Raw genomic sequence first — 18,419 nt, 5'->3', positions numbered from 1 at the left:
CTGCTCACAAAACTGTTGACAACCCTTTTCATCACTTTGCTGGTGATTGAGAGGAGACTGATAGAATGGTAAATTACTAATTGGATCTGTTCTGTTTTTTTGTTGATAGGCACACCCAGGCAATTTTACACATTAATATAGCACAAAGAATGCTGGAAACTTTGAAAAAAAAACAGAAATTGTTGGATACACTCACTGACCCTTAACTGGACTCAAACTGTTAATTCTGCTGTCCATCCACAGATACTGCCACACCTGCTGAGTTTATCCAGCAATTTTTGCTTTTGCTTCAATTGTACACTTTGTTGAGTAGAAACCCAGTGTCATCGCTGTACTGAAACAACTGGGCTCCTAGCACAGCTAGTTCAAGAGCACAAGTCTTCAGTACTATTGCCGAACTGTTGTTTTCAGAGCCTGTATTCTTTGCACCCCCAGTGACTTCAGCCATTTTATGATATCTTTTAGAGTGAATCGATTTGGTTGAAAATTGGCATGTGTGATTCTGGGGACCTTCGGAGGAAGCCAAGATGGCTGATTTGCAGACAAAGGGTAGTTTCTCAATGTAGAGTCATAAAGATGTACAACATAGAAACAGACCCTTCGGTCGACCTCGTCCATGCCGACCAGATATCCCAACCCAATCTAGCCCCACCTGCCAGTACCCGGCCCATATCCCTCCGAACCCTATCTATTCATATACTCATCCAGATGCCTTTTTAAATGTTGCAATTGTACTAGCTCCACCACTTCCTCTGGCAGCTCATTCCATGTATATGCCACCCTCTGTGTGAAAACGTTGCCCCTTAGGTCTCTTTTATATTTTCCCCCTCTCACCCTAAACCTATACCCTCCTGTGTGCTGATTATACCCAGTTCTATCTCTATTCCAGCATCCTTTACTCTCTCTCCACATTTATGTTGCCAGATCATCTTTCAGACATCAGGATAAGCTATAACTTCCTCTAACTGAACAATGCGAATGCCAAAATAATCTCTTTTGGCAGCCAGCAAAGTCCCTGTTTCTAATTTACCTCCAAGTTCATCACCTCTTTTCAATCTTGATCAGACAGAGCCAGATGTGAATGGAATTTAGACATCCTGTTTGACTCAGCTGAGCATCTAATGTGGAATCCATCACCTTTAAATGATCGGTTGTCATTGTCCTTCTTTCTCTCTGAAGGCTACTGTTGGAACAAAAAAAGTGAAGTCCCCTTTTCTAGTGTTGAAGTTTGACTGTGCTTTCAAATCCAATCACCCACAGAGTGGTCATGAATTGGAACCTGTTGCCACATGAATGAATAGCACAGCCACATTAAAGGGGAAATTATATGTGTGAATATATGAGGGGGATAAAAGCAAGAGGATATGTAGCTAGAGTAAGATGATGTATGGTAGGGATAGACTTGTACAGTACATAAAACTAGCACAGACCTGTTGGCCTGAGTGGCCTCTGTTAGAGCTATTACTGCAGCAACTACAACAGATAGTTCAACAACAAGAACAATATTTTAATCTCTATTGATAAATATTGCTTTTCCTGCGAAGAAAAATGGGGTAAGAGACAGATTGTGATATTGCATGTTTCAATGTGCTATGCAACCATTTATTTAAAGCCAGGAGCATGCATCTCTGAAATGTACATTTTTACCATTGTCTACAAAACAAGCTTTGCTTCGTAAACAGTGGTGGCCAATATTTAAAAGCGCTTTTTCAACTCAATGCTACTCATATGTAGCAACAAGCAGCTGTGATGTATCTCTCAGTCCTATCAATGTAAAATAAAATGTTGAAGGCTTTTTTTTAAGATTACCAAGTGTGGAAACAGGCCCTTTGGCCCAACTAACCCTCCAAAGATTAACCCACCCAGACCCATTTTCCTCTGACTAATGCACCTAACACTACGGGCAATTTAGCATGGCCAATTCACCTGACCTGCACATCTTTGGACTGTGGGAGGAAGCCCACACAGACACAGGGAGAATGTGCAAACTCTGTACAGACAGTTTCCCAAGATTGGAATTGAACCTGAGACCGTGAGGCAGCTGTGCTAACCACTGAGCCACTGTGCTGCTAAACTCTGTTACTTCTTCTATTCTTGCCTAGACTGCTCTGAGAAATATTGCAGCTTGGGTGGCGAGCTTCTGAATAATTTGAATTCAGGTCACTCTCAGAAATTCATGATTTGGAGATGCCGGTGTTGGACCTGGATGTACAAAGTTAAAAATCACACAAGACCAACAGGTTATAGTCCAACAGGTTTAGTTGGAAGTACTAGCTTTCAGATTGCTGCTCCTTCATCGTGTGGATGTGAAGGAGCAGCACTTCAAAAGCTAGTGCTTCCAACTAAACCTGTTGGACTATAACCTGGTCTTGTGTGATTTTTAACTCTCAAAGGATTTGAGAAGTGTGTAGATAGGAAAAATAGCAGCTTTGAACATATCATTCCCTGACTAGTTATAGCAGTTTATTGCATGCTGTATTTGCAAATATTGGACCAAAATTTTTTTTAAAAAAAGATTAGATTCCCTACAGTGTGGAAACAGGCCCTTCAGCCCAACCAGACCCATTTGCCCTCTGAATGATGTGCCTAACACTATGAGCAATTTAGCACAGCCAATTCACCTGCCTGCACACTTGCAGGAGGAACCCAGAGGAAACACATGCAAACTCCACTCAGACAGTCACCTGAGGCTGGAATCAAACCTGGGACCCTAGCGCTGTGAGACAGCAGTGCTAACCACTGAGCCACCGTGCTGCCCTAAATGAGGATACATTTTCAGTATAAATGTCACCAACACCACAAAATGTACATGTTTCACATTTGACAATATAGCTGCAGTATAAGTACAAGTTAAACCCAAGTTAGAGTGCAGCTTGACTCCAGGTTAAGATTCCTTGATGGACTCTCATTAGCGGGACTCTATGCTGTATGGTCTGTTCCCTGGGATACACACCAAGACAGACGTCAACTGCACCTGGAGAACTATCAACTCAGTGAAAGATGCTTTTTGGTCTGCCTGAAACTTGTTGGTCTTCCAGAGCAAGAAGTTGACCTTAACTGAATGTTGCAGACTGACACGTTCCAAGACCCAGGACTACATGCTGAAGGACATACTAAAGCTAGAGATCTTTTTCCTGAACTTAAATAGGCATCTGTTCAGTTATTGGACTCTCCTCATGCCTTATACGCAGGTAAATATAAACTTATACAAGTAAGAGATGCCTTTGGTTTGTTTATTGGATAGAATCAAACTCCATTTCTTGCTTGTTTCCTCACACACTACTGTACAGAACCGAACTGCTTTAATGGCAATGTGTATATATAAAGATAATTTTAATGAATAAAGTATATTTTTGAAATTTAAGAAAAGATGCCTTGATGGAATCTCATTAAGCTTAATCTCATTATTATCAAACATTTATTCTAAATTGACATGACAATGCAGCAAAGAACCAAATGCCAAGTATGGACTGTAACTTGAGGGACAAAAAAAATCATTTTTCTACTGTATATTTATCTGGATTAGAATGAAGCTGTGAAGACTTGGTTGTTGAAACCTTCATAACTCAGTGTCTTCTGTTGTGCCTTCTCTCGCTGCATGGGTCAAACTCTTGAAGCACTGTCTTCCTAAGAGCACCTGTGGGTGTACTTTAAGTCACATGGACTGGTGTAGAACAGGAGGAGGCTCAACACCACCTTCTCAAGGGCAATCAATGCTGGCCAAGCTTTGCCAGCCACACTCATATCCCGTGAATGAAATAAAAACTTAATCTCTCTTCCTAATTACTTTTTAAAGGCTACATGATTTTAGTCAGTGTTTGAGAAAGTGAATGTTGGAATCCCATTAAAAAGAGAGGATTATGTCATGTAAATGGTTATCTTGGCACATTTTGCAGCAATAAAATTAACTTTATTGAGAAAAACTACTTAATTTTTTTTCAAAAGTCTATTAAGCCTTTCGAACTGGTTTCTAATAATATCCAATCTTGTAAGGTGTGAGTCTCCATCTATTCAATCTTCAGACAAGTAAACAGTTGTCCACACATAGGTGTGGCTGCCATCACATTAATTGACCTTAACCAACCCCCTCACCTTCTGTGTCATATAGTGCTATGATAAGCTTGAGGTATAGGTAACAATGGGAAAAACAAACTCTGAAATGAAAGCCAGGCTTATTTTAATACATATATAATTTGCATCCTATGTGCTAAGAGTTTCATATGTAAACATAAAGCATATTTCATTAAAAAGAGTTATAAATCGAGGCCATAATGTTTAATCGCATATTTCTTTTTCCTCTTTTTCACTTTTTTCTGTTTTTGTTTTGTTTTTGTTTTGGGTTCATGGTTGGCCGAGGTCAACTCGTAGTGTCAGAAACAAAGGAATATATAAATGCATAAGTTACATAATAAGTTCACAATATAAAATGCAAAATAACCTTGATTTGAATACTTATTTCTTACAAACGCACAGCGTTCGCGACTCTTCACATCTGGCGACCGCCTTGGTTTAAAAAGATGCATTTGAGATCTCCTCAGGTTTGATAGTGGGCTAGTCCTGGCCCAAATGTGCAGGATAAAGAAAAACGGTAGTAACCTCCCAAGTTTCAGGTCCCGATCAGTTTTACATCAAGCACATTTACAAGATCCCCGTTTTTTTTTCAAAATGTAATAATTCCAGACAATCCCAGTTTTCCAATTCTTTAGAGATGTATTTTTTCCCTCGGTTATGAAGTGTTTTGGCTCCAGATTTCTGTTTTGTTTTTTTTTTCTTTCCTTCATATTAATGATTATGAAGACAGATCTGTCATTTTTGATTCTTCTTTGGAGAATCCTTTTTTATATCCAATTGATATAGCCTTGTTTTTGCATGTCCATTTAAAAATCACACAGACACCAGCTTATTCCTTTACGCCTAACTCTTCAGTTCTCCTTTTTCCATTGCCATTGCCTAATTTCTATTCCAACACATAGCCTTCTGCACATACTCAAATCCAAATGCTTGGCTCAAGCCATGCAAAGTAAGAAATCATTGTACCAAATCATACAGTCTTGTCCAACAGTCTCCCACAATTTTGTTTTTAATATACTTCGATGATAAATCCTGTTAACAAATAAATTCCAGAAGGTATAAATATTTCATTTCAGACAGCCAGAGTTTAACTGCTGAAGAAGATCCAAGACGTTACACTTCAGGTATCTGATTTTGAGATTCGACTATTACATTATTTCTGACATGCTTTTCATTCTCTCGCCATGTGTTGATATTTGTTTCTTAAATTCCACAATCTTATTTCACATGCAACACACATTGTCTTTCTAACAATTTGTGTTGTCGTTCCTGATTTTCAGCAGGGATCAGTCGATCCTTAGATCTTCTTTCAGTTCATACACTCTCCATAAAGTTCTCCTCTTTTTAATAATTCAACTCCAGTCAGTTAGCCAGTTATAATATCTTCAACAGACAGACGTCAAGCTTATTTCTATATGTCAACACACGGTTTTACCTCTTCCAGTATTTGAGACATCACATCTTTGGTATTCCTGTATGGTTTGAGACTATACTTTGTGTTTTTTACCTCCAATTTAAATTCATAGTTTTTAACCCAATGCTCCATCCCCAGAGCAGTAACCCAAGTCTTAATTGAAAAAAAATGAGCATTGTTCAATAATATGTTCCAAGGTGAGATGGCATGTGGGTGGACGGATGTCTGGCATTTGGATAGATACCTCCAGTTGGAGAATTCCAGTATGGACTCGGAGCTGCAAAGAAACTAGAGGATGTCACAGGTAGAGCAGGAGGGTGAGGAGCCACAAAATTCACCTTTTGCTGGTGTGCATGATAGGTACTCATATATGAGATATCTGTTGGGTACTTGTACATGGAAGACTCAGGGGGGTGGGGTTGCAGAGCTTGTGCAATCCCATGGAAGTCAAATTTGTAAGCGTAACGCTTACCGTGGACTTTGGTCATGATGTTCTTGTCGTAGTAGTAACGCAAGGCCCTGCTCAGCTTATCATAGTTCATGTTGGGTTTGCTCTTCCTCTCTCCCCAGCGTCTTGCCACTTCGTCTGGGTCTGTCATTTTGAACTCTCCATTAGTTCCTTCCCAGGTAATGCAATTAGCATTGGAGCTGTCAGACAGAAGTTCCAACAAGAACTGCCACAGCTGAATCTGCCCACTTCCTGAAATGAAATAAATATATTTTATGTTAATTCATGGAAAATCATTTCCAAAAAGACTTTTTTTTTGTTGAGATACAAAGGTGAGTGCCATGGTCAAATCATGGAATTTCCTTCCTGCGGGTATTGTGGGTCAACCTACAGCATTTTCCCTGTAATGGTTCGAGAATGATGTGGAGAAGCCGTTGTTGGACTGGGATGGACAAAGTTAAAAATCACACGACACACAGAATGATGTAACTGAAATTATATATTGAAAAAGACCTGGATTGTTTGTTAAGTCTCTCATCTTTTAGAATGACTATGTTGGTTTCAGTTCTTTCATATGTAAATTCCAGAACTTTCTTAAAGTTACATTCTCAAGTGAACTTTAACAATAGGTGCCATGTTGACCCAGATAATGCATTGAAGGTATGAGGTACCCTGTGTGAGGCTGTCTGGCCCCAATGTTCAGACTGATTCTATTTTTAAAAAAGGATTGACAGAATCTTACATAGATTCATGCAGTTTTTGAGCAAAATAAAATATATTTCTGCAAGTAAAAATTCACTCCACAAACTTATATGTGTGTGTGTGTATTTGTGCATCATTGTATCACTGTAATCTTTTGCTATGAATTCTGTATCTTATGGTACTGCTTCACAACCACCTGATGAAGGAGCAGCGCTCTGAAAGCTAGTGCTTCCAAATAAACCTGTTGGACTAGAACCTGGTGTTGCATGATTTTTAACAGTGAGACAATGATACATTGAACAAAACTACATCCTTCATCTTTTCGAATGGATTTGCTGGTTTCAGTTAATTAATATGTTAATCCTAGAACTTCTTTTAAGTCATATTCACACTGCACAACAATCACCAAGCAGGGGTGTTTCCTCCCAGTCGGGACACACTTCAGCAGTCATGGACATGAAGAGGCCTCAACCGTGACCTTGGGTTCATGTCACACTACAGGTGAGTCCACTACACTATACACTCTCTCTTACTCACACACACACTTTTAAATACTCACACACACATGCAGACCCTCTCTCATACACAAGCTCTCTCTCATACACACACACATACACCTCCCACACACACACCCACACACACACCCTCTCATGGCCTTATAACCCAGCACACACACACACACTTTACCAAGTTTACACACATTCAAACAAGCACTTTCTCATGTGCAGTCACTCACACGCACACACTCACTCTGTCTCTCTTTCCTGCATGTCCACACACATGTAAGTTTATGGGTTGAATTCGTATTTGCAGAATTATATTTGCGGATATCTTCTATTTTGCTCAAAAAATGCAGAAAAAAAATTCAGGGAGTGAATCCATATAATATTTGTAAATTCCACTATGGAAATAGAACCAGTCTGACTCAAGATTGGTCGGACTCACTCCTTTCAGGCATTGTCTGAGTTGAGATACCACATTTTGTTATAAAACCTTAAATTATCTTGAGAATGTAACTTAAGAGAAGTTCTGGGATTAACATATTAAAGAACCAAAGCCAGCAAACCCATTCTAAAAGATGAAAGACTTTAACAATCTAGGTTTGTTCAATGTATCATTGTATCACTGTAATCTTCTGCAATACATTCTGTGTCTAATGATCCTGCTTCACAATCACCTGATGAAGGAGCAGTGTTTTGAAAGCTAGTGCTTCTAAATAAACCTGTTGGACCATAACCCGGTGTTGGGTGATTTTTTAACATGGTTCAAGAAACCAGCTCTTTTCAAGGGCAACTAGGGATGGGTAATAAATGCTGGTCCAGCCAGCAATGCTTATGACTCACAAGTGAATAAGAAATAAATTAATAAATGTTCACATGAGAGATAAAGTAGATCAGTTTCCATATTACTTGATGTAGCAGGATAGAGACTGAGTAAAATAAGGATCTCCACAATACTGAGGCCTTGGGAAGATATTATGATGGGACAATCAATATTGAAGGTGAAGTGAGGAAGACAAATGAAAGAAGAATAATTAATTAAGAAGTACATTAATTCTTACTCTACTTCCTTTTACTGAACTTTATATCGAACTTACCTGGGTTTGCAAGACGGCTACTTGTAGGCCCAAGAATTTGATAAGGATCTGCGAAAATCAAAAATAAGTATTAACATACTGATCTCTTTCTGAATGAAGGTAGTTTTTTCCAATTTTATGAAGTCCCTAGAGTTAAGACTTAAGAAATAAAATTATCTGAGCCTTCCGAATGATTCAATTATTTAGATGCTCAGCCATACAGACCCGACAAGTTCAATGTTCAGCAGGTCTGGCGGCAACTGTGGAGAGAAATCAGAGTTAACCTCAAATCGAGTGAGATGTTAACTCTGATTTCTCTCCACAAATGCTGCAAGACCTGCTGAGCTTTTCCAGCAATGTCGGCTTTTGATTTACAGCATCTGCAGTTCTTTTGGTTTCATAGAATCCCTACGGTGTGGAAGCAGGCCATTCAGCCCTTGATTCCACACCAGCTGTCTGCAGAGCATCCCACCTAGAGCCACTCTCTCCCTGCACATCCCTAGATACTATGAGTAATTTAACATGGCCAATCCACCTCACCTGCACATCTTTGGGCTGTGGGGGGAAGCCCACAAACATAGTGAGAATGTGCAAACTCCATGCGGACAGAAGCCAAGGCTGGAATCGAACTGTCAGGCTGTCAGGCCGCAGTGCTAACCACTGAGCTACCATTCAAGTTTGGTGTCTGACATTTAGTAAGTGAAATTATATCAGCTATTGCAACAGTTGGGAGATGACAGATGACCTCCCTAGTATCCTTTACATGAGGGAGGTTTGTGAATTCATCTTTAGAGCATTGTTTCTTTTTCAACCAACTGGACCATTTACAGTACATTGCTGAGAGCCAATGTCAATGCCACATTCATCATATATGTTTATGTTGTCAAACTCAGATGTTTTATGCAGTTTTCTTTCAGATCTAGTTGTTTTCAGAGAGTTTGCTGTCATGAAATTTGGAATGGGAGATATGAGAAAATATTTGTTCCACTCTATACCCAATGATGGTGCTGTATAGGATCAAAACAATGTGCCACTTTGATACGGTGAGAGAGATTGTGTTAGTGACAAATTGATACATTGCATCAAAATAGGGATTTAATGCCCTGTACAACAATTGTCTGCTTGAAATGTACAAAGATTTACAGGTCTGTAAATTACAACTATAAATTGTAATCGTAGCTTGCTTGCACAAATATTGAAAACATCAATGTAGCTAAATAGTTAATTGTTTTGAGTTTAGAATTCAAGTACCTATTTGGTGACGAGGTTGGTCTTCCACCTTGGTTACATTTGAGGAAGATGATGGGGTTCCTAGGGAAAAAGGCAGAAAAATATGAATTCAAAACCAATACTTTTTACCGTGTAGCTGTTATACACAGTTCTTGATTTCTTTGGCAGTTTGAGCTAAAGTTGTTTTGCAAAGAAACATGAGAGTTATGATGCATTCTTTATTAGCTCTGGGTTTTAACCCCTTGTGCCTGAAGGAAATGGATAAATAAATCAGCAGTAAAGGATCAATCAATGCACAGACAGCATTTAGGAGGGGAGTGCAGTTAGCTTAGTTGCTGTCTTGCAATGCTGAGTAATGCCAACAACATGGGTTCAATTCCCAAACCAGCTGTGGTAACCATGATGGAATCTCCTTCTCAGCCTTTCCCCTCACCTGGGGAATAGCTCGCAGATTAAACCACTACCAGTCATCTCTCTCTAATGAGGGAGCAACCTGTAGTCCAGTAGGACTATGGCAACTTTATCTTTACTTTTGGGAGAGATCATCAGAAGATGAGATCATCAAAATAAGTTATGATTGGGGCCCTAGGATGCAATTGGATTCCAATAGCATTTTCATTGAAATTTGTGTGAGTCTTTCCCAGTGCTGTACCTTTAGGTAGCATGGTGGCTCAATGGTTTGCTCTGCTGCCTCACAGCACCAGGGACTTGGGTTTGATTCCACCCTCAGTTGATTGAGGGTGTGAAGTTTGCACATTCTCCATGTGTCTATGGGTGTTTGCTCTGGTTTCCTCGAATAGTCCAAAGATGTGCAGGTTTGGTGGATTGGCCATGGTAAATTGCTTGCCATGTCCAGGGATGGGTAGGTTAATTGGGTTAGCCATGGAACATGTGGGGATATGTTTAGGGACTGGGTCTAACTGGGATTCACTTTAGAGGGTCAGTGCAGACTTGATGGGCTGAATGGCATCTTTCCAAACTGTAGGGATTCTATGAGACCAACGAGGTAAAACCTGACAGTGAGACAATTCTCAATCAACTTGGGCAAAGTTATCCTTCTTGATTTTATTTCAAAATTTTCCTTGAAATGGAAGAAATTTCAAGTATCTCTTACCCCTGGCTTCCCTTTCCCCAATCGCCAACCCATGACATCCTCCAAACCCCCCTCTAAACCCTTCCTAATCATACGCCCATCCAGATGCTTTTTAAATGTTGTAATTATACCAGCCTCCACCACTTCCTTTGGCAGTGCATTCTCTGTGTGAAAAAATTGTCCCTTGGGTCTCTTTTGTCACTCTATAGGCAACAGCATCTCACCGTTGCAAAAATCAAAAAGAGTGAGAAGAAAATAACTTGCCACCTTGTAGTCTGGGATTTTCATCTTCAGAATTTTTCTTAATCTGTACATGTTCTTCCCTACCCAGAGTATATGTATAACACTATTTGTCTTTTGTGTCTTAATTGTGATTGAGTGTTATGTGTGTGTGCATTTGGGTTTTAAAGGGGTTTAGTTTAAGTTGCACAAATTAGAAACTGTATCTTTTAACTGCTTTTGTCAAAACTTTACAATAAACAGTTATTTTCTGTTACTGATACAATCTGATGTGAATTGCTTTTGCCTGAGTAGCAGTCAGCTTGGGAAAATTGTCATTTTCATTACAACAAGAAGTGCTAGAGAAACTCAGCAGGTCTAACAGCATCTGTAGAGAGAGACACAGAGTTAATGTTTTAAGTCCAGGGTGATTTTTCTTCGAAACAGGAAGAAGCAGGAAATTATAGTTGTTATGCTAGGGGGTGGAGGAGCAAGTGGAACAGAGTGTGCGCAGACCAACCAGATACCCTAAATTAATCTAGTCCCTTTGCTAGCATTTGGCCCATATTCCTCTAAACCCTTCCAATTCATATACTCATCCTGATATCTTTTAAATGTTGCAATGATCATAATGGTAAAGGAGTGGTGGACATACAAAATAGATGTGTGAATGTTAGGTGTAAAAAAGAAATTTGTCCATTCTATTGATAGCAAACAAGTATATGAATAAAAACCAAAAAAACTGTAGATACTGTAAATCAGAAATTAAAACAGAAATTGCTTAAAACGCAGGTGTGGCAGCATCAGTGGAGTGAAATCAGAGTTAACGTTTTGGGTCAAGTGACTCTCCCTCAGAACTGATTCTGAACAGGTTCTGCGGAAGGGTCACTCAACCCGAAACGTTAACTCTGATTTCTCTCCACTGATGCTGTCAGACCCACTCAGCTTATTGTGTTTAGGTACAAACAAAATATGGCCAGGAAAAGGTGGGGGAACATAAGAAGAATGGAGTATAGAGGTCACACAGAGGTCAGGAGTTGTGGAGCTCATTATTGCGTCCTAAAAGCCGCAAAGTGCTTAAGTGGAAAACTTGGTGCTGTTCTTCCATCTTGGCATGAGCTTCATTGGAACACTACAGCAGGTCAAGGACAGAAAAGGTAGCACCAGAGAATGGTGGTTTATTGAAACGGCAAGCAACTAGTCTCACGAACATAAAGGAGACTGCATTGTGAGCAGCAAATACAGTAGACTAGATTAAGAGAACTATAAATAAAATGCTTCTTGACTTGGAAGATGTGTTTGGGGCTTAGATGTTGAGGAAGAAGGAGGTGAATGGACAAGTGGTACAGACAGGTACCACTTGAACAGACAGGCACCATGGAACATGAGGAAGTATTAGGAGTGATGGAGCAATGGACCGGAGCGTCATGGAAGGTTAAGTCCCTGTGGAACATTGACAATTAAGAAGAGGTAAAGATGTACATCACTGCATCTCAGTACCTAGGACAACTACAAGTCAAACACAAAATCAACGTTTTTCATGCGTCCTTTGAATATGAAGACCAGTAGGCTGGAATCTTATCATTGTTCTGGGAGGGAGGGGGGAAAGGTGAGGACAGGCATGCAGACAATAGTCAAATGTTGCTGAAGGACATGTCAATCACAGAGTGGGGAAGGATCCATGGTTGAGGAAAAATGAAGACATGACAAAGACAGCCCTGTGGAAGGTGGCATCATATGAATAAATGTGACGAAGATGGAGAAACTGGAAATGGAATGGAATCTTGCAAGAAACATGATGTGAGGTAGTGTAATCATACAGTCATAGAGTCATAGAGATGTAGAACATGGAAACAAACCCTTCGATCCTACTTGTCTATGCCAACCAGATACCCTAAATTAATCTAGTCCCTTTGCTAGCATTTGGCCCATATCCCTCTAAACCCTTCCAATTCATATACTCATCCTGATATCTTTTAACTGTTGTAATTGTACCAGCCTCTACCACTTCCTCTGGCAGCTCATTCCAAATACTCGAAACTAAACAGTAGAGGCAGTCAGCAATGAAGGTTGACTGCCTGGTCAGACAGCTGTGCATGTTTACTGCTCCATTTGTTTCACCTTCCTCATTGTTCCTGCTTTGTTTCTCTTCCTCTTTAAAGTTGTTTTGATGTCTTTTTTCCAAAGTTCGAAAACAATGCAACAGCTTATAAAACAGTAACTACTGCTCCTAGAATTCGAGGAAATCAGCTCCAACACTGAAAATACCTCAAAAATGGAGCAGCTTTTATTTCCACAAGTTTTTCCCATCCTCCATCTTGGATTACCCAGAATCCTTTTAGTTAATTGTGGGAGTTGGTTGGTTTATAGTGACAATCGGTGAACAGCCTATTCCTAACAATGGAAACAATGAAGTCAAGGAAGGGTCAGGAAGAGTCAGAGATGAACCAGGTGAAGATGAAAGAAGAATGGAAATTGGAAGTAAAACTGATGGATTTTCCCAATTCCAGATGAGAACAGAAAGTAACACCAATGATGGAGAAAGAGCTGTGAGTGGGTGCCCTAGGACTGAAACAAGAATTTTCCACATACCCCACAAAGAGGCAGGCATAACTAGGACCTTTACAGCTACTCAAAGCAACACCTTTGACTTGGAGAATGTGAGAAGAGTTAAATGAAAATTTGTTCAAAGTGAGAACAAGCTCAGCTAAGTGAAGCAGGGAGGTTGTGGATGGGAACTATTCAGGCCTCTTTTCAGGAAGAAGTGGAGAGCCTTCACACCATCTTGATAGAGTTTGGATGTGTAGAGCAATAGCACATCCATAGTGAAGAGGAGACAGCTAGAACTAGAAAACTGGAAATTCTGGAACTGATTCAAAGTGTCAGAGGAATCACAAATGTAAGCAGGAAGATACTGAAAAAGGGTGGAATAAATAGAACTCAGATAGGAAGAAATAAGTTCAATGGGACAGGGATAAGCTGAAATGGCTCAATAGACAATAGGTGCAGGAGTAGGCCATTCTGCCCTTCCAGCCTGCACCACCATTCAATATGATCATGGCTGATCATCCTTAATCAGTATCCTGTTCCTGCCTTATCTCCATAACCCTTGATTCCACTATCCTTGAGAGCTCTATCCAACTCTTTCTTAAATGAATCCAGAGACTGGGCCTCCACTGCCCTCTGGGGCAGAGCATTCCACACAGCCACCACTCTCTGGGTGGAGAAGTTTCTCCTCATCTCTGTCCTAAATGGTCTGCCCCGTATTTTTAAGCTATGTCCTCTGGTTCGGCACTCACCCATCAGTGGAAACATGTTTCCTGCCTCCAGAGTGTCCAATCCTATAATAATCTTATATGTCTCAATCAGATCCCCTCTCAGTCTTCTGAACCCAAGGGTATACAAGCCCAGTCGCTCCAGTCTTTCAGCATAAGGTAGTCCCGCCATTCCATGAATTGACCTCGTGAACCTACGCTGCACTCCCTCAATAGCCAGAATGTCTTTCCTCAAATTTGGAGACCAGAATTGCACACAATATTCCAGGTGTGATCTCACCAGGGCCTTGTACAGCTGCAGAAGAACCTCTTCGCTTCTATACTCAATCCCTCTTGTTATGAAGGCCAGCATGCTATTAGCCTTCTTCACTGCCTGCTGTACCTTCATTGACTGGTGCACAAGAACACCTAGATCTCTCTGGACTGCCCCTTTACCTAAATTGATTCCATTTAGGTAGTAATCTGCCTTCCTGTTCTTGCCACCAAAGTGGATAACCATACATTTATCCACATTAAACTGCATCTACCATGCATCTGACCACTCACCTAACCTGTCCAGGTCACCCTGTAATCTCCTAATATCCTCCTCACATTTCACCCTGCCACCCAGCTTAATATCTTCAGCAAATTTGCTAATGTTATTACTAATACCATCTTCTATATCATTAATATATATTGTAAAAAGCTGCGGTTCCAGCACTGATCCCTGCGGTACCCCACTGTTCACTGCCTACCATTCCGAAATGGAGCCGTTTATCACTACTCTTTGTTTACTATCAGCCAACCAACTTTCAATCCAAGTTAGTACTTTGCCCCCAATACCATGCACTCACTAACCTCCTATGTGGGACTTTGTCAAAAGCTTTCTGAAAGTCCAGGTACACTATATATACTGGATCTCCCTCGTCCATCTTCAGAGTTATATCCTCAAAAAATTCCAGAAGATTAGTCAAGCATGATTTCCCCTTCATAAATCCATGCTGACTCTGACCTATCCTGTTACTATTATCCAGATGTGTCATAATTTCATCCTTTATAATAGACTCCAGCATCTTTCCCACCTCTGAGGTCAGACTAACTGATCTATAATTTCCTGCTTTCTCTCTCGCTCCTTTCTTAAAAAGTGGTACAACATTAGCCACCCTCCAATCCGCAGGAACTGATCCCGAATCTATCGAACTCTGGAAAATAATCACCAACGCATCCACGATTTCTCGAGTCACCTCCTTCAGTACCCTGGGATGTCGACCATCAGGCCCCAGGGACTTATCAACCTTCAGACCTAACAGTCTCTCCAACACCAATTCCTGGCAAATATAAATTCCCTTCAGTTCAGGTCCTTCAGCCACTATTACCTCAGGGAGGTTGCTTGTGTCTTCCCCAGTGAACACAGATCTGAAGTAACAGTTCAATTCTTCTGCCGTTTCTTTGTTCCCCATAATATATTCCCCTGTTTCTGTCTTCAAGGGCCCAATTTTAGTCTTAACCATTTTTTTGCCTTTCACATACCTAAAAAAGCTTTTACTATCCTCCTTTATATTTTTGGCCAGTTTACCTTCGTACCTTATTTTCTCTCTGGGTATTTCCTTCTTAGTAATCCTCTGTTGTTCTTTAAAAGCTTCCCAGTCCTCTGTTTTCCCACTTATCTTTGCTATGTTATACTTTTTCTCTTTTAACTTTATATTTTTCTTAACTTCCCTCGTCAGCCACTGCATCCCATGCCTCCTCCTAGGATCTTTCTTCCTTTTGGAATGAACTGATTCTGCATCTTCTGCATTATACACAGAAATATCCACCATTGTTCCTCCACTGTCATCCCTGCTAAGGTATTGCACCATTGAACTTTGGCCAGCTCCTCCCTCATAGCACCATAGTTCCCTTTATTCAACAGAAATATTGTCACTTCTGATTGTACCCTCTCCCTCTCAAATTGCAGATTGAGCTCAACAGGCCAAATGGCCTACTCCTGCTTCTATTACTATGAAATTACTATGAAATTATTTGTCCTCTAGGACTGTGCTGTTTGTGAATTTTGGGAAGGAGGGAGAAGCAGACTGTACGTGATAGGGGTCTATGAGCTGGGAAGCTCTGGAGGGTAAGTATCCAGAGGAGTCCTGGAAATAACCTGCTGGGTTAAAATCCTGGAACAATCGACCCAACTGAAAAACATCGTCAAAAAAAAGTTGTAAAATCTGTCACAAGTGAAATTAGGAAACATATCCTGAACCAAAAGGTGATAAATGCTTATGTCTCGTTACAAGCAGTAATTGATATGAATGTTACAACTGAGATTAGTATATTTTTCTGAGCCAAGTGCATTAAAGAATATGGGGCAAACATCAGTATATGGAGCTAGGACATAGATCTCATTGAATGGTAGAGCATTCAAGAGATGAAGTGGCTCGCTCCTGCTTCTGTATTCATATGTTCCTAACAGCAGTGTGGGAGTAACTTCCACAACGAGAACTGCAACATGTTGAGAAGGCAATTTACCACCACCTTCTCAAGGGCAATTAGTCATGACTGATATATGCTGGACCTCTCAGTGAATCAGTGAATGGAAGTAAATTACTAGGAAGGGATAAAATTCACATTTGTACAGGAAGAGTGGTGTTTTCCTGATTCTGTGGTTAAGGTGCATTGATAAGGGAGATTTTATTCTCTGTGTATATCTTGATTTGAAATGCACTGGCAATGGGACAGAGTTCCATTTCCCAGCATTAACCTTTGGTACCTTCTGAGCGCAGACTTTTCAAAATGTTTGACCCACTACAACCCCATTCAATCTCTACGAGAACAAAGGTCTCCTTTGATCAACTTTACAGTAACATAAACTTGTTACCCTTTGGCGGAACTCCAGGATGACTTGCCCACCCTGACCGTCTGGCTGCATCGTAAGCCAAATCTAAAAATAGAAAGCAGAATAAATGAAATATTCATCAATCTGAGAAATCTGACAGACTCTCCTGCAGACCACCAGACCACTGCTGAGTACTGGTTGGTGATAGTCCGAGACATCTGGTATTAAGAAAACACATCTGGGTTATTCTTTTATGGAATTAAAATGTGGGCGGCTGGTGTTGCAATCAGACTCCAATCCCACCCGAGAGAGAAAAAAAACTATTATACTTTAACTGTTTCCAGCTAAGGAATTTGTTGTAACATTTGTTTTTTTAACCCAATGCCACCCCATTTAGTAAATTCCTAGAAGTCTTTTACTCAGTTTTTTTTTCTTCTTCTGTTTTCTCCCCTTCCCCAGACTGTGGCCTCTCTCAGTCCTTCTCCCAAGTGGCCATTCCACAAATGCACCTCTCGCATTAAGTGTACACTATCTACCCAGAGAGAGAGAGAGTGACCAGCAAGTATGTGGCGTACTCCTAGATGACTACTTCTGATTCCTTGTGGTTATTTACCATCTTTGCCAATTTGTGGTGCTGGAAAGGGTTTTTTTTAGATAGTCTGCTGCCACTGATCCTGCTTTGTCTCCGTTTTGGTTTTAGCTTATCCAGTGATAAGCGGGGGGAGAGGATACACCATCACAGAGTATTTACAGAAGTGACACTGTTCCTGGATAACAAGAAGGTTTATTGCAATGATTGCAATAAGTAGAACTACATTTGGTTAGTCATCACGACTTTAAGGAGCTGATATTGACATATCTGTTCCTTTTGGAAGATTGAACAGAATTTAATGTCTCCACTTAGAGAAAGGAGCAGCACAGTGGTTCGGACTACCACCTCACAGTTTGATTCCACCCTCGGGCATCTGTCTGTGTGGAGTTTGCACACTCTCTCTGTGTCTGTGTCAGTTTCCTCTGGGTGCTCTGGTTTTCTCCCACATTTCAAAGTTGTGCAGGTTAGATGGATTGGCCATGCTACATTTCCCATGGTGCCCAAGGATGTGCAGGCAAGATCGATTAGCCATGGGAAATGCAGGGTTATAGGGATGGAGTTGGGTCTGGGTGGGATGTTCTTGAGAGGGTTGGTATAGACTTGATGGGCTGAGTGGCCTGCTTCCACACTGCAGGGAGTCTATGACTGGCTTAATATCATCTTCAGAATCATTACTTTATTCAACAAAGTCCAACATTGCTTTACATGTCAATGACTTCATGTCTATTTAACTTCAAGGGTCAGTGGAGAATGTTCACCTCTTGCCCACTGCCCTGATGAATCTAGAATTGCTGAAGCCAATGACAGGATCCTCACCCACTGCTTAACTTAATCAGAGAACTTAACATAAACAAAGATCAAATAGAGACCCTCTGATCTATAATGACTCAGTACTTGATCACAGTACATAACTTTACTCAATGGGGAACTGTTCATCTAATATAAAAGGATGTTTCACTTTACTGCAAACAGGTGTTTTATAAAGGAAGAACTAAGGGA

The 18,419-nt window shown here is 40.5% G+C and overlaps 1 protein-coding gene across 9 annotated transcripts in view; it reads right to left on the bottom strand.

Annotated features, from left to right (window-relative positions):
* Positions 1 to 4,260: 4,260 nt before the first annotated feature.
* erg (ETS transcription factor ERG) overlaps positions 4,261 to 18,419 on the bottom strand; it is a 261,529-nt gene continuing 247,370 nt past the window's right edge. For all 9 annotated transcript variants that reach the window (XM_072585663.1, XM_072585665.1, XM_072585664.1 and 6 more), the window contains 4 exons: positions 16,871 to 16,933; positions 9,463 to 9,522; positions 8,233 to 8,280; positions 4,261 to 6,185 (listed from right to left, as the gene is read on the bottom strand). In XM_072585663.1, the coding sequence (XP_072441764.1) occupies positions 5,665 to 6,185; positions 8,233 to 8,280; positions 9,463 to 9,522; positions 16,871 to 16,933 (692 nt within the window). In that variant the 3' untranslated portion in view covers positions 4,261 to 5,664. The remainder of the gene's footprint in view (positions 6,186 to 8,232; positions 8,281 to 9,462; positions 9,523 to 16,870; positions 16,934 to 18,419) is intronic.

The sequence above is a fragment of the Chiloscyllium punctatum genome, chromosome 15 (genome assembly GCF_047496795.1).
Source record: "Chiloscyllium punctatum isolate Juve2018m chromosome 15, sChiPun1.3, whole genome shotgun sequence".
Taxonomy (NCBI): domain Eukaryota; kingdom Metazoa; phylum Chordata; class Chondrichthyes; order Orectolobiformes; family Hemiscylliidae; genus Chiloscyllium; species Chiloscyllium punctatum.
The sequence above is the reverse complement of the archived record's forward strand: the minus strand, read 5'-3'. Positions and strand labels throughout refer to the sequence as shown.